Source organism: Mustelus asterias, chromosome 17 (genome assembly GCF_964213995.1).
Source record: "Mustelus asterias chromosome 17, sMusAst1.hap1.1, whole genome shotgun sequence".
Taxonomy (NCBI): Eukaryota; Metazoa; Chordata; class Chondrichthyes; order Carcharhiniformes; family Triakidae; genus Mustelus; species Mustelus asterias.
Window position 1 is genome coordinate 68,904,308 of NC_135817.1, and position 20,107 is coordinate 68,924,414.

General features: G+C 47.0%; 1 protein-coding gene across 6 annotated transcripts in view; it reads left to right on the top strand.

Moving 5' to 3' along the window:
* Positions 1-6,771: 6,771 nt before the first annotated feature.
* LOC144506591 (NXPE family member 3-like) overlaps positions 6,772-20,107 on the top strand; it is a 45,134-nt gene continuing 31,798 nt past the window's right edge. For 3 of the 6 annotated variants that reach the window (XM_078232922.1, XM_078232926.1, XM_078232921.1), the window contains exons 1-3: positions 6,802-6,879; positions 12,714-12,820; positions 17,471-17,648. In XM_078232922.1, coding sequence (XP_078089048.1) covers positions 17,532-17,648 — 117 coding nt within the window. In that variant the 5' untranslated portion in view covers positions 6,802-6,879; positions 12,714-12,820; positions 17,471-17,531. Of the gene's footprint in view, positions 7,119-12,713; positions 12,821-17,470; positions 17,649-20,107 lie in introns of all 6 variants that reach the window. The other 3 variants (XM_078232923.1, XM_078232925.1, XM_078232924.1) reach the window with 3 other exon arrangements.

Consider the following 20,107-nt stretch of genomic DNA (forward strand, 5'->3'; position numbering starts at 1 on the left):
TGATTCCTGGCTTAGGTCACTGTCTGTGCGGAGTCTGCATGTTCTCCCCGTGTCTGTGTGGATTTCCTCCAAGTGCTCTGGTTTCCTCCCACAGTCCAAAAGACATGTTGGTTAGGTGCATTGGCCATGCTAAATTCCCCCTCAGTGTACCCCAAATAGGCGCCGGAGTGTGGCAACTAGGGGATTTTCACACTAATTTTGTTGCAGTGTTAATGTAAGCCTACTTGTAACAATAATATTACTATAAAAGGTCGTGAATGTAGCCCAATCCATCACGCAAACCAGCCTCTCATCCATTGACTCTGTCTACACTGCCTCAGCAAAGCAGCCAGCATAATTAAGGACCCCACGCACCCTGGACATTCTCTCTTCCACCTTCTTCCGTCGGGAAAAGGATTCAAAAGTCTGAGGTCACGTACCAACCGACTCAAGAACAGCTTCTTCCCTGCTGCTCTGACTTTTGAATGGACCTACCTTGCATTAAATTGATCTTTCTCTACAGCCTAGATATGACTGTAAGTCACGACATTCTGCACTCTCTCGTTTCCTTCTCGATGAATGGTATTTTTGTCTGTATAGAAGGCAAGAAACAATACTCCTCACTGTATGTTAATACATTTGACAAAATAATAAATCAAATCAAATAATAAATAAACTTTAAAGCAAAAGCAGTGTGGAAATTTAAAAAAAAATCAACTGCAGCACTGAAAGGGGTAGAGCAAAACACTCTTGAAGGCACATAGATGCGTAACCGTACGTGGCAACTTAATAAGATCTAAACACTATTTTTAACTCTGTTTTTTGAATGTTTACAAGCCCACCCATTCGGTCGATGACAATGGGTCAGGCTGGACACATTCAGACAGGCAATATTTTGGATTTGATGGAAAATCGGGTTTGGCACATTGCCCAGATGCAGGGCCAGTGTAAAATCCAGGCCAATTGGAGCTTTAATCGCGATTCCTAACTGTTGGCGGGTGCACCACTGATTTGCACTCTCGTCCACCGACTGATATCTGCTTGCACAATTTCACGTGCTCCCGGGTCGGATGCGCTCCCACTTCAGCTCTGTAAATTTCCGCCGGTAGTTTACATTCGACTGGGTTAACCCCAGTGGGTTATATACACGTAGGATATAATTTTAACCCAGACACTGAATGATATAACTGCTAAGAGCTGACAGTGCTATAATAAAAGAAACTCAATCCTACAACATCTCCCCTTAGAAATCTGATCTTCTCATAATCAAGATTTGAGAATGGCAATATGTTATATCCTCCTATTTTGCACAATAATCCCTGTGCTTTTCGTAACCTTGCTTGCAGTGGATTTTTGTGTTGTTGTAGTTTGAGTTTCAGCGATCAATATTCTTTCTCAGGCTTTGAATCATAGAACATAGAACAGTACAGCACAGAACAGGCCTTTCGGCCCTCGATGTTGTGCCGAGCTTTGTCTGAAACCAAGATCAAGCTATCCCACTCCCTATCATTCTGGTGTGCTCCATGTGCCTATCCAATAACCGCTTGAAGGTTCCTAAAGTGTCCGACTCCAGTATCACAGCAGGTAGTCCATTCCACACCCCAACCAGTCTCTGAGTAAAGAACCTACCTTGGACATCCCTCCTATATCTCCCACCATGAACCTTATAGTTATGCCCCCTAGTAACAGCTACATCCTGGCTCGGATCACTGTCTGTGTGGAGTTTGCACATTCTCCTCGTGTCTGCGCGGGTTTCCTCCGGGTGCTCCGGTTTCCTCCCACAGTCCAAAGATGTGTGGGTTAGGTTGATTGGCCAGGTTAAAAAAAATTGCCCCTTAGAGTCCTGAGATGCGTAGGTTAGAGGGATTAGCAGGTAAATATGTGGGTGGGATAAATATGCCTGGGTGGGATTGTGGTCGGTGCAGACTCGATGGGCCGAATGGCCTCCTTCTGCACTGTAGGGTTTCTATGATTTCTATGACATCCACCCGAGGAAATAGTCTCTGAACGTCCACTCTATCCCCCTCATCATCTTATAAACCTCTATTAAGTCGCCTCTCATCCTCCTCTGCCCAAGTTCCCTCAACCTTTCCTCATAAGACCTACCCTCCAAACCAGGCAGCATCTTGGTAAACCTCCTTTGCACTCTTTCCAGCGCTTCCACATCCTTCTTATAGTGAGGTGACCAGAACTGCACACAATATTCCAAATGTGGTCTCATCTCACCAAGGTCCTGTACAGTTGCAGCATAACCCCACGGCTCTTAAACTCAAACCCCCTGTTAATAAACACTAACACGCTATAGGCCTTCTTCACGGCTCTATCCACTGAGTGGCAACCTTCAGAGATCTGTGGATATGGACCCCAAGATCTCTCTGTTCCTCCACATTCCTCAGAATGCTGCTGTTGACCCTGTAATCGGCATTCAAATTTGTCCTACCAAAATGAATCACCTCGCACTTATCAGGGTTAAACTCCATCTGTCATTTTTCGGCCCAGCTCTGCATCCTATCAATGTCTCTTTGCAGCCGACAACAGCCCTGTGGTGAACCATCATTGGTTCCCACTGGATAGTACTGAGCCAGGGTCTGGCCAGTACTACAAGGATGTACATATGTTACTGTTGGGTTGTGCTACTTGTTGCTGTTGGGGTTAGGGTGGGGTTGTTACACTTTTGTACTGTAGCGTTGTGGCACATCCCAGTCGGGCTCCGCCTCCTGGGAGAGGTATAAGAGTCCCTGCTCTGGCCGGGACCCCTTCAGTCTGGGATAGTGTATATAATTACTGGCTGCTTCATTACAGTAAATAAAAGCCTTTCATTTACCGAGCATCTGGCCTCGTGTTTAAGAAGCGCATCAAGCCCTCCACCTCATCCACTACTCCACCAATCTTGGTGTCATCAGCAAATTTACTGACCCACCCTTCAGCCCCCTCCTCCAAGTCATTGATAAAAATCACAAAAAGCAGAGGACCCAGCACTGATCCCTGTGGTACACCACTGGTAACTGGTCTCCAGTCAGAAAATTTTCCATCCACCACCACCCTCTGTCTTCTATGAGATAGCCAGTTACTTATCCAATCGGCCAAATTTCCCTCTATCCCAAACCTCCTTACTTTCTTCATGAGCCGACCATGGGGAACCTTATCAAACGCCTTACTAAAATCCATGTATACAACATCAACTGCTCTACGTTCATCTACACACTTAGTTACTTCCTCAAAGAATTCAATCAAATTTGTGAGGCAAGACTTATCCTTCATGAATCCGTGTTGACTATCCCGGATTAAGCTGCATCTTTCCAAATGGTCATAAATCCTATCCCTCAGGACCCTTTCCATTAACTTACCGACCACCGAAGTAATACTAACCGGCCTATAATTACCAGGGTCATTCCTATTTCCTTTCTTGAACAGAGGAACAACATTCGCCACTCTCCAATACTCTGGCACTATCCCCGTGGACAGTGAGGACCCAAAGATCAAAGCCAAAGGCTCTGCAATCTCATCCCTTGCCTCCCAAAGAATCCTAGGATATATAAGGGAGAACCAGCCGTGGATAACGAAGGAAATAAAGGAGAGTATTAAAATAAAAACAGCTGCGTACAGAGTGGCCAAAAATAGTGGAGAAACAAGTGATTGGGAAAAATGTAAGAAACAACAAAGAGAGACTAAGAAAGCGATAAAGAAAGGAAGGATAGACTATGAAGCTAGGCTAGCAATTAATATAAAAAATGATAGTAAAAGTTTTTATAAATATATAAAAAGGAATAGAGTGGCTAGAGTGAATGTTGGACCCTTGGAGGACGAGAGGGGGGAGTTAATAGTGGGAAATGAGGATATGGCTGAGTCTTTAAATAAGTTTTTTGTGTCGGTCTTCACGGTGGAGGACACAAATAGTTTGCCAAATATTAACAATAGAGGGTTGGCAGCAGGAGAAATACTTAATACAATTAATGTTACCAGAGAGGCAGTGCTGGGTAGACTAATGGGACTGAAGGTGGACAAGTCCCCGGGTCCGGATGGAATGCATCCCAGGGTATTGAAAGAAATGTCAGAGGTAATAGTGGATGCGTTAGTGATTATTTATCAAAACTCGTTGCATTCTGGGGTAGTGCCGGTTGATTGGAAAACGGCTAATGTTACGCCGCTGTTTAAAAAAGGAAGGAGACAAAAGGCGGGTAACTATAGGCCGGTCAGCTTAACGTCTGTAGTAGGGAAAATGCTGGAATCCATTATTAAAGAGGAGATAGCAGGGCATCTGGATAGAAATGGTTCGATCAATCAGACGCAGCATGGATTCATGAGGGGAAAGTCGTGCTTGACGAACATGTTGGATTTTTATGAAGATGTGACGAGGGCGGTTGATGGAGGAGAACCGGTGGATGTGGTGTTTTTGGATTTCCAAAAGGCGTTTGATAAGGTGCCCCATAAAAGGCTGCTGAAGAAGATTAGGGCACACGGAGTTGGGGGTAGTGTGTTAAAGTGGATTGGGGACTGGCTATCCGACAGGAAGCAAAGAGTCGGAATAAATGGGTGTTTTTCCGGTTGGAGGAAGGTAACTAGTGGCGTGCCGCAGGGATCGGTACTTGGGCCGCAACTATTTACCATTTATATAGATGATCTGGAGGAGGGGACGGAGTGTAGGGTAACGAAGTTTGCAGACGACACAAAGATAAGTGGAAAAGTGAATCGTGTGGAGGACGGAGAAGATCTGCAGAGAGATTTGGACAGGCTGAGTGAGTGGGCGAGGATATGGCAAATGGAGTATAACGTTGATAAATGCGAGGTTATACACTTTGGAGGAAATAATAACAAATGGGATTACTATCTCAATGGAAACAAATTAAAACATGCTCCGTGCAAAGGGACCTGGGGGTCCTTGTGCATGAGACGCAAAAGCCCAGTCTGCAGGTACAACAGGCGATCAAGAAGGCAAATGGGATGTTGGCCTATATCGCGAGGGGGATAGAATATAAAAGCAGGGATGTCTTGATGCACCTGTACAGGGCATTGGTGAGGCCGCAGCTGGAATACTGCGTGCAGTATTGGTCCCCTTATATGAGGAGGGATATATTGGCATTGGAGGGAGTGCAGAGAAGGTTCACCAGGTTGATACCGGAGATGAGGGGTTTGGATTATGAGGAGAGGCTGAGGAGATTGGGTTTGTACTCGTTGGAGTTTAGAAGGATGAGGGGGGATCTTATGGAGACTTATAAGATAATGCGGGGGCTGGATAGGGTGGAGGCGGAGAGATTCTTTCCACTTAGTAAGGAAGTTAAAACTAGAGGACACAGCCTCAAAATAAAGGGGGGTCGGTTTAAGACAGAGTTGAGGAGGAACTTCTTCTTCCAGAGGGTGGTGAATCTCTGGAATTCTCTGCCCACTGAGGTGGTGGAGGCTACCTCGCTGAATATGTTTAAAGCGCGGATGGATGGATTCCTGATCGGTAGGGGAATTAAGGGTTATGGGGATCAGGCGGGTAAGTGGTACTGATCCACGGCAGATCAGCCATGATCTTATTGAATGGCGGGGCAGGCTCGAGGGGCTAGATGGCCTACTCCTGCTCCTATTTCTTATGTTCTTATATCCCATCTGGCCCAGGGGACTTATCGACTCTCAAGTTTTCCAAAATTGCTAATACATCTTCCCTCAGAACATCTACCTCCTCCAGCCCATCAGCCTGTATCACACTCTCATCCTCAAAAACATGGCCCTTCCCCTTGGTGAACACTGAAAAAAAGTATTCATTCATCGTCTCTCCTATCTCTTCTGATTCCATGCACAAGTTCCCACTACTGTCCTTGACTGGCCCTAACCTCACCCTGGTCATTCTTTTATTTCTCACATAAGAGTAAAAAGCCTTGGGGTTTTCCTTGATCCGACCTGCCAAGGACTTCTCATGCCCCCTCCAAGCTCTCCTAAGTCCTTTTTTTTAGCTCATTCCTTGCTACCTTGTAACCCTCAAGCGACCCAACTGAATCTTATTTTCTCATCCTTACATACTCTTCCTTTTTCCTCTTGACAAGACATTCAACCTCTTTTGTGAACCAGGGTTCCCTCACTCGGCCATTTCCTCCCTGCCTGACAGGGACATACCTATCAAGGACACGCAGTATTTGTTCCTTGAACAAGCTCCTCTTTTCATTTGTGCCTTTCCCTGACAGTTTCTGTTCCCATCTTATGCGCCCTAATTCTTGTTTAATCGCGTCATAATTACCCCTCCCCCAATTATAAACCTTGCCCTGCCGTACGGCCCTATCCCTCTCCATTGCAATAATGAAAGACACCGAATTGTGGTCATTATCCCCAAAGTGCTCTCCCACAAACAAATCTAACACTTGGCCCGGTTCATTACCCAGTACCAAGTCCAACGTGACCCCACCTCTTGTCGGCCTATCCACATATTGTGTCAGGAAACCCTCCTGCGCACACTGTACAAAAACTGCCCCATCCGAACTATTCGACCTATAAAGGTTCCAATCAATATTTGGAAAGTTAAAGTCACCCATGACAACTACCCTGTGACCTCTACACCTATCCACAATCTGCTTTGCAATTTCTTCCTCCACACCTCTATTACTATTTGGGGGCCTATAGAAACCTCCTAGCAACATGCCCGCCCCTTTCCTATTTCTAGTTCTTGTATAGTAATCATAGTTCTTGTATAGCTGAAGGTGACATCAATACTATCGCAAGTTAGTAACTGAATACACACCAGCATTAGCGGATACCTCAATATTTAAACCTGTGTCACACCAGCTGCTATCATCACTTATTGCTGCTCTTCCAGTCACTTGTTGTACTGTCTCAAATCAGAGCAGTGCTCGGAGGAGTGACTGATTCTTGAACGCAACTCTATAAAACATTAATCCCTTCAGTGTCTGTCTGGTAGCCTTGAAGGTAATCTCCTTTTTGTAATTCTTTACAATCCCTGGGCGGCATGGTGGCACAGTGGTTAGCACTGCTGCCTCACAGCACCAGGGACCTGGGTTCGATTCCCAGCTTGGGGCACTGTCTGTGTGGAGTTTGCACATTCTCCCTGTGTTTGCGTGGGTTTCCTCCCACAATCTGAAAGACTTGCTGGTTTGGTGCATTGACCCGAACAGACGCCGGGCTGTGGCGACCAGGGGAATTTCACAGTAAGTTCATTGCAATATTAATGTAAGCCTTACTTGTGACTAATAAATAAACTTTAAAAACTTACTCTAACTAGTTTGTTCTAAACCTCTGTTTCTATTCCCAGTTGGCCAGTTCCTCTAAAACTTGTGTCCGTCTTGGGGATATCCCTATTGATTATTATTTTCCTAGCCTTTCGACTGGTTCCTTTCATTTTGTTTTGCTCCCTCTAATTATTTATTGTTGTGTTAAATTTTATCCCAATTGTTGTGAAACTAGGAATTATATGTTAGTATCTTGATGATTTAAAATGTCCATTTCCATTCCATAACTACCAGATGACTACCGAGAGTAAAAAATTGTATTATCACTTCATTGATACTCCCCAGATTTAACACCATCTGTAGGTTATCTCACTCGATGACATTCAAAGAACAAAGAACAGTACAGCACAGGAAACAGGCCCTTCGGCCCTCCAAGCCTGTGCTGCTCCTTGGTCCAACTAGACCAATCGTTTGTATCCCTCCATTCCCAGGCTGCTCATGTGACTATCCAGGTAAGTCATAAACGATGTCAGCGTGCCTGCCTCCACCACCCTACTTGGCAGCGCATTCCAGGCCCCCACCACCCTCTGTGTAAAAAACATCCCTCTAATATCTGAGTTATACTTCGCCCCTCTCACCTTGAGTCCGTGACCCCTCGTGAACGTCACTTCTGATCTGGGAAAAAGCTTCCCACCGTTCACCCTATCTATCCCCTTCATAATCTTGTACACCTCTATTTGATCTCCCCTCATTCTCCGTCTTTCCAGGGAGAACAACCCCAGTTTACCCAATCTCTCCTCATAGCTAAGACCCTCCATACCAGGCAACATCCTGGTAAACCTTCTCTGCACTCTCTCTAACGCCTCCACGTCCTTCTGGTAGTGCGGCGACCAGAACTGGACGCAGTACTCCAAATGTGGCCTAACCAGCGTTCTATACAGCTGCATCATCAGACTCCAGCTTTTATACTCTATACCCCGTCCTATAAAGGCAAGCATACCATATGCCTTCTTCACCACCTTCTCCACCTGTGTTGCCACCTTCAAGGATTTGTGGACTTGCACACCTAGGTCCCTCTGTGTTTCTATACTCCTGATGACTCTGCCTTTTATTGTATAACTCCTCCCTACATTATTTCTTCCAAAATGCATCACTTCACATTTATCCGGATTAAACTCCATCTGCCACCTCTCCGCCCAATTTTCCAGCCTATCTATATCCTGCTGTATTGCCCGACAATGCTCTTCGCTATCTGCAAGTCCAGCCATCTTCGTGTCATCCGCAAACTTGCTGATTACACCAGTTACACCTTCTTCCAAATCATTTATATATATCACAAATAGCAGAGGTCCCAGTACAGAGCCCTGCGGAACACCACTGGTCACAGACCTCCAGCCAGAAAAAGACCCTTCGACCACTACCCTCTGTCTCCTATGGCCAAGCCAGTTCTCCACCCATCTAGCCACTTCTCCTTGTATCCCATGAGCCTTAACCTTCTTAACCAACCTGCCATGTGGGACTTTGTCAAATGCCTTACTGAAATCCATATAGACGACATCCACGGCCCTTCCTTCATCAACCGTTTTTGTCACTTCCTCAAAAAACTCCACCAAATTTGTAAGGCATGACCTCCCTCTTACAAAACCATGCTGTCTGTCACTAATGAGATTGTTCCTTTCTAAATGCACATACATCCTGTCTCTAAGAATCCTCTCCAACAAGTTCCCTACCACGGACGTCAAGCTCACCGGCCTATAATTTCCTGGGTTATCCCTGCTACCCTTCTTAAACAACGGGACCACATTCGCTATCCTCCAATCCTCAGGGACCTCACCTGGGTCCAAAGAAGCGACAAAGATTTCCGTCAGAGGCCCAGCAATTTCATCTCTTGTCTTCCTGAGCAGTCGAGGATAGATGCCATCAGGCCCTGGGGCTTTGTCAGTTTTAATGTTCCCTAAAAAACCTAACACTTCCTCTCTTGTAATGGAGATTTTCTCTAATGGGTCAACACCTCCCTCCGAGAGACTCCCGGTTAACACGCCCCTCTCCTTCGTGAATACCGATGCAAAGTATTCATTTAGGATCTCCCCTATTCCCTTGGGTTCTAAGCATAATTCCCCTCCTTTGTCCCTGAGAGGTCCGATTTTCTCCCTGACAACTCTTTTGTTCCTAACGTATGAATAGAATGCCTTAGGATTCTCCTTAATCCTGCCTGCCAAGAACATCTCGTGACCTCTTTTTGCCCTTTTAACTCCCCATTTGAGATCTTTCCTACTCTCTCTGTATTCCTCCAGAGCTCCATCTGTTTTCAGTTGCCTGGACTTAACGTACGCCTCCCTTTTCATTTTAATCAGATCCTCAATTTCCCTGGTTATCCACGGCTCTCGAATCCTACCTTTCCTATCTTTCCTTTTTACAGGCACATGCCTATCCTGCAGCCTTATCAATAGTTCCTTAAAAGACTCCCACATGCCAGACGCGGACTTACCCTCGAACATCCTCTCCCAATCAACATCCACCAATTCCTGCCTAATCCGGCTATAGTTAGCCTTCCCCCAATTTAGCACCCTGCCCGTAGGACAGCACTCATCCTTGTCCATTACTATCCTAAAGTTAACAGAGTTGTGGTCACTATTTGCCACATGTTCCCCTACCGAAACTTTGACGACCTGACCGGGCTCATTTCCCAGAACTAGGTCCAGTATAGCCCCCTCTCTGGTCGGGCTATCTACATACTGTTCCAAAGAACCTTCCAGTACGCATTTTACAAATTCCTCCCCGTCCGGACACCCAGCTCTAAGCACTTTCCAGTCTATACCAGGGAAATTAAAGTCCCCCACTACAACAACCTTATTTTTTCTGCACCTATTCAGAATCTCCTGACATATCCGTTCCTCCACTTCCCGTGGGCTGTTGGGTGGTCTGTAGTACACCCCCAGCATAGTGACTGCACCCTTCCTGTTTCTGAGTTCCACCCACAGCGACTCAGTACATGACCCCTCTAAGTTGTCTACCCTCTGCACCGCGGTAATATGCTCCTTAACTAATATCGCTACTCCCCCACCTTTTTTTGCCCCTCCTCTGTCTCGCCTAAAACACTTATACCCCGGAATATTCAGCTGCCAGTCCTGTCCTTCTTTTAACCAAGTTTCCGTCACCGCAACCACATCCAAATTCTGCATAAGCATTAAGACCCTAAGTTCGTCTGTTTTACCCGTTACGCTCCTCGCATTGAAGCAGATGCACTCCAGACTTCCAGGCCCAGTCAGGTCCTCCTCCTCCAGAGTGCTCCTCTTCTTAGCTAGCCTTGCCCTGGCCCCCAGCTCAACCCCAGCCTCAGTATTTACTGACTTACAGTTTTGTTCCCCACCCCCCTGCCACACTTCCTCATTTTTTTTCAGGAGTGCTGTTAATTCTTAAACTAGTAGCACGTAAGCATTTACAATTGAAACAATAGATTATGTATGTTGGCTTATTCTTTCTCTGGATATCATTTTACTATTTATAGGTAACTTGACAAATTATACTGATAGTGGCTGGAATTTCCCGACCACGCCTGCGGCTGGGATTATCCGGTCCCAATACTGTGGACGGAGATTTGGCTGAGTGCCAAATTCACCATTTTCACTGGCAGCACAAGATGGGGACGCGAGATCGGAGAGTTCCAGCCATTGTGTTTATATAAGCCATGTATATTGTCTGAAATCCAAATAGTGGTATCATTGACTGATACCTTAAATTTATAAAAAAATGTCCTCAATACTCAAAAACCAAACAGATTGTCTTCCCGTTAACTTTTTTCTCAATAATTAATATTTGTTTATGTAATTGCATTCCTGCTCACCCATTCCCCCATCTCTCCCCCCCTCCCCCCCTCCCCAGTACACCACCTGACCCCGACCCCACTCACCAATGCTGAGATGAACAATGTACATCCACTTGGAAAAAAGGTCATGAATACAAATTTGGCTGAAGAACATCAAATGCAATGCAGCGATGAACAGCGAATTTTGGAATTGGAGGGGTGTAGGCGGCTGTGTTTACCAGGTTCAGAGGAGGACAACTGTCCTCCCAGAGGCAGAGAGTGGGTATAGATGGGTCTTTTTCTAAATGGACGTCGGTCACCAGTGGTGTGCCCCAGGGATCTGTTCTGGGACCCTTGCTGTTTGTCATTTTCATAAATGACCTGGATAAGGAAGCGGAGGGATGGACTGATAAGTTTGCCGACGACACGAAGGTTGGTGGGGTTGCGGATAGTCTGGAGAGATGTCAGAAGTTACAGAGGGACATAGATAGAATGCAAGACTGGGCGGAGAAGTGGCAGATGGACTTCAACCCAGATAAATGCGTCGTGGTCCATTTTGGTAGGACAAATGGGGTGAAGGAGTACAATATAAAGGGAAAGACTCTTAGTACGGTAGAGGATCAGAAGGACCTTGGGGTCCGGGTCCATAGGACTCTAAAATCGGCCCCGCAGGTGGAGGAGGTGGTTAAGAAGGCGTATGGTGTGCTGGCCTTTATCAATCGAGGGATTGAGTTTAGGAGTCCGGGGATGATGATGCAGCTATATAAGACCCTCGTCAGACCCCACTTGGAGTACTGTGTTCAGTTCTGGTCGCCTCACTATAGGAAGGATGTGGAAAAGATTGAAAGGGTGCAGAGGAGATTTACAAGGATGTTGCCTGGATTGAGTGGCATGCCTTATGAGGATAGGCTGAGGGAGCTCGGTCTTTTCTCCTTGGAGAGACGAAGGATGAGAGGAGACCTAATAGAGGTGTATAAGATGTTGAGAGGCATAGATCAGAGGCTTTTTCCCAGGGTGGAAATGTCTGCTATGAGAGGACACAGGTTTAAGATGCTGTGGGGTAGGTACAGGGGAGATGTTAGGGGTAAGTTTTTCACACAGAGGGTGGTGGGCGAGTGGAATTGGCTGCCGTCAGTGGTGGTGGAGGCGAACTCAATAGGGTCTTTTAAGAGACTCCTTGATGAGTACATGGAGCTTAATAGGATGGAGGGTTATAGGTAGGTCTAGAAGGTAGGGATGTGTTCGGCACAACTTGTGGGCCGAAGGGCCTGTTTGTGCTGTCGTTTTTCTATGTTCTATGTTCTATGTTCTAACTGGCTCAGACTCTAGACTGATGTAGCTCGCCAGACTCACTGAGAAGATAATTGGCTCTGGCACAAGGCAACTCCTGTATCCTGAATGTCACCCCAACCTTCCTCTTACTCCTCCTTCTCCCCTATTCCCCCCTTTCCACCCAGCTCCCCTCCCCCTTCTTCCCCTTCCTCCATTCCTCCCTGCTTCCCCACTCCCCCTCACCGCCTCCTCCCCTTCCCCCACTTTCACTCACCACCTCTCCCCCTCCTCCTCCCCTCCTTCACCCCTTCCTCTCCCTCCCCTCACCCACTCCCCCCTCCCCTTCCAGTTTCACCCCCAAATCCCTCCCAATCTCTCCCCTGCCACCCGTATCCCGGTAAACCTTCAAACCTCACCTACTCCCTTTAACTTGTTCCTTTAGACATCCCCTTTAAGGCAGTTACTCCTGCGATAAAGGGTGTGTCCTACTTCTGCAGGCAAATTACTCCTTGTCGATGCTGTCAGGGGTGCGATTCTCTGCTCCCGACATCTAGTTGAACTGATGAAGGTTGGGTGAGACAGGCGCTTTGGGATTTCAGTGAGGGTAAGTTTGTTCAGAATGACAGTCCCCTGCAGAATGTCATTCTGAGGAAGTGGCGGACATTAACTTTCGATATTTGGATGATTATCAAGTGTAACAACCTTTGGTCACATCCTCTGCGTTCAACTTGTGTTTCCTCATTGTTTAGTCTGTTTTTATTCTGGGTTATCTTCTTTCTTACTTTCCCTAAAGAGTGCATTCAGGTGGTTGCTCTGTAGCCATTCATGCATCATTTGCTGCACTCTATTTTTCCCTTTTTAACCAATCCTTTGGTACTCCTGAGCTGAATTTTAAACTCCTCCCAATCCTCAGGCCTGTTGCTTTTTCTTGCCAATTTGTATGCTTCTTCCTTGATTCTGATACTATCTCTAATTTCACTCAACCTTCTGGTCACCCTATTATAGAAAGGATATTATTAAACTAGAAAGAGTGCAGAAAAGATTTACCAGGATGCTACCGGGACTTAACGGTTTGGGTTATAAGGAGAGGCTGGATAGACTGGGACTTTTTTCTCTGGAGCGTAGGAGGCTGAGGGGTGATCTTATAGAGGTCTATAAAATAATGAGGGGCACAGATCAGCTAGATAGTCAATATCCTTTCCCAAAGGTCAGAGAGTCTAAAACCAGAGGACATCGGTTTAAGGTGAGAGGGGAGCGATACAAAAGGGTCCAGAGGGGCAATTTTTTCACAGACGGTGATGAGTGTCTGGACCAAGCTGCCAGAGGTAGTAGTAGAGGCAGGTACAATTTTGTCTTTTAAAAAGCGTTTATACAGTTACATGGGTAAGATGGCTATCGAGGGATATGGGCCAAATGCGGGCAATTGGGACTAGCTTAGTGGTTAAAAAAAAGGGGCGGTATGGACAAGTTGGGCCAAAGGGCCTGTTTCCATGCTGTAAACCTCTTAGTCATGGTTTGGCCACTATTCCCTTACCACTCTTGTGCCAAACAGGAATAAACAGCTTCTAGGGTTCACCTAAATGCCTACCTTTGTCTGTCCACTATCCTTTCTTTCAGTAACGTTTCCCAGTCCATCATGGCAAATTCATGGCTCATACCATCATAGTTCCTTTTATTAAGATTCAGGACCCTGGATCAAAATCAACTACATTAATGTCCATCTTGACAAAGAATCCTGCCGTATTATGGTCACTCATCACCAAGGGTTTTCTCACAACTGGATTGCCAACTAACCATTTCTCATTGCACAGTACCCAGTCCAAGATGGCCTGCTCCCTTGTTGGTTCCTCAATGTATTGCTCCAGAAAACCATCCCGTACACACTCCAGAAATTCCTCCTCTATTGCACTGTGACTAATTTGACTCTCCAATCGATGTGCAGATTAAAGTCACCCATAATCACAGATGTTCCTTTAACACATGCATCCCTGATTTCCTGTCTAATGCTTTCCCAACATTACCACTACAGTTTGGTTGTCTGTATAACATCCTTACCAATGTATTTTGCCCCTTGTTGTTTCTTAACTCGACCCACACAGATTCCACAGCATCCATGCTAATATTTTTCCTCAATATCGTATCAATATCATCTTTAATCAACAATGCAAGTCCACCACATTTTCCTTTAGGCCTGTCCTTCCTGAACACTGAATAGCCCTCAACGGTTAGTTCCCATCCTTGTTCACCTTGGAACCACATTCTATAATGCCAACTACTTTTACATCTATCTGTGCAGCTAATTCATCCATTTTGTTTCAAATGCTCCAATTATTCAGGTACAAAACCTTAAGGTGGGCATTTTTAACATTTCTTTTCCCTTTCCTACTACCTTCCTGATCTGACTCTGGCCCTTGATTTCTCTGCCTATCACTTTCCTTATTCTCCATATTGCCTTTTCCTCTTGTTCTAAATTCCCCCCGTTTTGAATCCTTGCAAAGATTCCCAGCCCCCTGCCATATTAGTTCAAACCCTCTCCAACCACTCTAGCAATTATCCCCTCCCAAGGACATCAGTCCCGCTCCTGCCCAGGTATAACCCGTCCAGTTTGTACTGGTCCCACCTCCCCCAGAACCAGTCCCAATGCCCTAGGAATCTGAAACCCTCCCCCCTCACATCATCTTTTCAGTCACGTATTCATCCTATGTATCTTGCTGTTTCTACTCTGACCAGCACATGGCACAGATAGTAATCCTGAGATCACTATGTTTGAGGTCCTACTTTTTAGCTTGCTTCCTAGCTCCCTATATTCTGCTTTGAGGACTTCATTCCTTTTTTCACTTATGTCGTTTGTATCAACGTGTACTACGACCACTGGCTGTTCACCCTCCCCCTCCAGAATGTCCTGTACCCGCTCCGAGATATCCTTGACCCTAGCACCAGGGAGGCCACACACTATCCTGGAGTCTCATTTGTGGCCATAGAAACGCCTGTCTATTCCCCTTACAATTGAATCCCCTATAACTATTGCATTCCCATATTTTTTACTCCTCCCTTCTGCAGCGGAACTGTTGTGCAATGGATTTGGCTGTTGCTGTTTTCTCCCAAAAGGCCATTACCTCAACAGTATCCAAAACGGTATATCTGTTTTCATAGAAGAAGAAATCATAGAAACCCTACAGTACAGAAAGAGGCCATTCGGCCCATCGAGTCTGCACCGACCATAATCCCACCCAGGCCCTACCCCCATATTCCGACACATTTTACCCACTAACCCACACATCTCAGGACACTAGGGGCAATTTTAGCATGGCCAATCAACCTAACCCACACATCTTTGGACTGTGGGAGGAAACTGGAGCACCCGGAGGAAACCCACGCAGACACGAGGAGAATGTGCAAACTCCACACAGACAGTGACCCAAGCCGGGAATCGAACCCAGGTCCCTGGAGCTGTGAAGCAGCAGTGCTAACCACTGTGCCACCGTGCCGCCCGTCTCTTTTGAAGGGGAATAGCTGCAGGAGATTCCTGCACTGCCTGTCTAGCTCTCTTGCTCTGCCGGGTGCTCACCCATTCCCTTCCTGAGCCTGTGTTGTGACCACCTCTCTATACACGCTATCCACGATACTCTCTGCCGCGCAGATGTTCCTTGACACCAATTCTTCCTCTTGCCACTATACAGTCAGGGTGACTGCAGCAACTTCTCGCAGAATGCTCCTGGGTGAAGTCTCTTTGCTGCCTCTGCTGGATAAAATCTAGTGTTGCTTAAACTCTCCTGCTCTCCGCCCAATCATAGAGCTTCTCTTATGTTCATCTACTGTTGCCAACTCTGGACAGTCATGTTCCAGGAGAGGTGAGCAGAGGAAGTGCCATCATGGAAAGCTAGAAGCGTGACGCGAGCATGTTCTTGTTTCTAAGTTGGCGGCACAAAGAGAGATGGTCTAGTACACAGCCTGTGCATCCTCCTCTTACTGCCGTCAGTGCACAATAACTGGCTGCTTACCTTGTCCCAGCTGTATCCAGCCATTACCCTCAACTTCATGTCAACACTCCCACCCCACCCTCCCCAACTCCGGCTGCAGTGTCCTCAGGCAGTTGGAGTCTGCTCTCCACCCAGTTCTTGTTCTCTGCCACGTAGAGCCTCTGGGCCCTCCTCCTTATTTCTGGGTGGGGTGACAAACCTTGTCGACCAAACTGCCAATTGCGGGGCGGAAGAGGTGGTAAAATTCTGGCCGTCTGTTACTCTTCACGGATGCTGCCCGTCCTGTATTATATGTTTTCACAACAGAACTCTCTCTTTCCTCTCCCAGAACCAGATGGATGAGCATCTACCCCCTGTAATTGCATTCCTCCTCACTCATTCCCCATCTCTCCCCCCCTCTCCTCCCCCCTCCCCCCCTCAGTACACCACCTGACCCCTACCCCACTCACCAATGCTGAGATGAACAATGCATATCTAACTGAACACAGACTCTAGACCGATGTAGCTCTCCAGACTCACTGAGAAGGCCATTGGCTCTGGCACAAGGCAACTCCTGTATCCTGAATGTCACCCAAACCTTCCTCTTACTCCTCCTTCTCCCCTATTCCCCACCAGCCCCCCATCTCCATCCAGCTCCACTCCCCTTCCCACCACTCCACTTGTCTCCTCTGCCCCCAGAAGTAGAAAACAGTACAACGGGAAAATAAGAATACTGGTCCAAAAATGTATTTTCCTTCTGGGCCCCCTATCTAGGATAAAGAAAACAATGGTGCTTGAATTACTCTCAATCCCCAACACAGAGTCAAAAGGAAACCATTTCATCATACCCCGACTGGCAAGATCCACAGTCCCTCTTCTCGTCCTCCTCCTCCCCTTCTTACTTCTCCTTCCGATCTCTGCAACTGCCACATCTGTCAACTCTCTCTCCATTTGCTTTCCTCTAATCAGTGATTACTGGGGCTGCTCGCCTGTATTTCTCTGTGATTATAGGATAGTAATTTACTAATAGCTGGAGTAAGACTGACTGGCCTTTAATGAACTGCCTTATCCCCGTCTCTTTTTTAACAGGGACGCCACGGTTGCCAGTCTTCAGTTCTCCAGCACAGTTTTACATGCCGGGGAATTCTGCGGACTTAGAGTCTGTAAGAGTTTTTACCCCAGTCCAACGCCGGCATCTCCACATCATGACTCAGAGTCTGCCAGGGTTCTCGACTGAAAGCTGTCAAGTTCCAGTGACTCCTTGATAATAAATGTACTTTTTTTGTGTGTGGCAGGTTTACAAAGCAAAAGTGGGAAACGGACTGATTATGGACTAGTGCACAGTGACGTTCTGGTATGGATGAACAAGTGAAAAAAAAACTTGTTCTTCCCTTCACCATAAATCGGTCCCATTTCATATTGTTGCTTCTATTGACATTGCTGCTACTGATTCTAAACTTGTACAATATAAAGGTATGTTGAGTGGTAAAAGCAACATTTTTAGAGTAAAATGAGAATATTCACCGAGGTTCAAAGTAGTGCTCTTTAAACATGTGCTGGTTTGTCACTCGTAGTGCACTTGCATCACTTGCCAATTATCAATATGATGGATGGGATTCTTCCCCCCAAAAAACTAAGTGCCCATCAGGGGAGATTTTCCTGCCCATTTTTTTGGATATACTTACATCAACACGGAATCAGCCCTGCCCCAGAAATCAGCGCGGAACTGATTACCAAATGGAAATAGCCGTTTCCATCTGATTAGCGAGACCCGGAGGGTAGTCTCCAGGCCCATTAGTGTCTCCCCTCCCACTCCCTCCCGCCAGTGGGGTTTACAAACTGCTCCCCACCAATGGGACCAGGCATGCTCACCCCACTGGTGGAGGACAGAGGTCATTGAAGCCCCTCCAGGAGGTCAAGGGAGGGGTGGGGGTGAGGGGGGGGGGGGGGTGCCCCTTGGGCACTGCCATTTGTCTCCCAGGCTATCTCTGACATTCTGTGCACCACAGAGTGCTTCAGAGAGATTCACGTATGTGGGAGGGGGTGGGGTGGGGGCTCATCCCACCCGACAGGCCATAATCAGCGCATTGAGTGGGCCACTGCACCAATCTGTCAATGGGGATATTGGCGCATGTGCACTGCCCCCCTCCCCACTCCCGCATCCCCATCACCGGCCTCCTGACTTATGGCCTCCAAATTGTTTCTCAAATCAACCCCTCCCTCATCGCCAACTTCCGCAGTCCCAACCCGCTCCTCCAATGTACAGCCCTGACACCCCCCCCCCCCCCCCCCGCTATGGCCAGCCCTGATCTCCCCCCGCACCACAACCCTCCACATATGCAGCCCCCATCTCTTCCCTCTCTCTCTCTTACTGATCCCATTGAAGAGTGTGCAGTGGATCCCCCACCATCAGCGCCTCCAGCAATAATCTCACCCCGCCCCTCCTTGGCACTGCCTGGTGCCAGATGGGCAGTGCAAGGGTGCCAGGCTGGCACTGCCCAAGAAGCACCCCCTGTCCCCGACCTCCTGGGGAGGCCTCAATGACTTCTGTCCCTACCAGCGGTGTGAACATGCCTGGTCCCCATTGGTGGGGAATAGTTGTAAATTCCATTGGAGGGAACTTTTCCCAGCAGTTAGGGAGACACCAGAGGGCACGGAGACTACCATACCGGGCTCGCTAATCATATAGAAATAGCTATTTCCATTTGGTAATCAGCTCCGTGCTGATTTCTGGCACGGGGCTGGTTACATGGAAAACATAGCCTGGGAGATTAATCCCACTACAGGCCCCCCACTGATGTCTCCCGGCCCATAAGAGCATAAGTACTAAGAGCAGGAGTAGGCCATCTTGCCCCTCGAGCCTGCTCCGCCATTCAATAAGATCATGGCTGATCTTTTCATGGACTCAGCTCCACTTACCCACCCGCTCACCATAACCTTTAATTCCTTTATTGTTCAAAAATTTATCTATCCTTGCCTTAAAAACATTCAATGAGGTAGCCTCAACTGCTTCACTGGGCAGGGAATTCCACAGATTCACAACCCTTTATGTGAAGAAGTTCCTCCTCAACTCAGTCCTAAATCTGCCCCTCCTTATTTGAGGCCATGCTCCCTAGTTTCACCCACCAGTGGAAACAACTTCCCTGCTTCTATCTGATCTATTCTCTTCATAATCTTATATGCTTCTATAAGATCTCGCCTCATTCTTCTGAATTCCAGTGAGTATAGCCCCAGTCTACTCAGCCTCTCCTCATAAGCCAACCCTCTCAACTCCGGAATCAACCTAGTGAATGTCCTCTGCACCCCCTCCAGTGCCAGTATATCCTTTCTCAAGTAAGGAGACCAAAACTGCACACAGTACTCCAGGTGTGGCCTCACCAGCACCTTATACAGCTGCAACATGACCTCGCTGTTTTTAAACTCCATCCCTCTAGCTGCGCTACGGGCGTTTGCTTGCTGTCTCGGTAAACAAGAGCTGAGTTTTCTCCCAGTTCGGGTCCTGCTGGGTTATACATTCTCACTATATGGTGAGCATTGTATTCCAGAGCTCTATCCGTGTTCTCTTTGATCATTTGTTAGGCGGTGCACAATAGTTGTCTGGTGAGGATGTTTTCTCCTTTTCCTTGCCTCTACCTTCCCCCAAAACCTCTCTGCAGGTAGACAGTGTAGTTTCAATTGCACCCCGTTGAGTTACATTCAATTTCTGTCTTCCCAGCTACAAAAGCAATAAGAAGTGATGGATTCAATTCAATGTCCTTTTAGAACCATAGAAAATTACAGCTCAGAAACAGGCCTTTTGGCCCTTCTTGTCTGTGCCGAACCATTTTTTGCCTAGTCCCACTGACCTGCACTTGGACCATATCCCTCCACACCCCTCTCATCCATGAACCCGTCCAAGTTTTTCTTAAATGTTAAAAGTTTAAGTAAAAGTG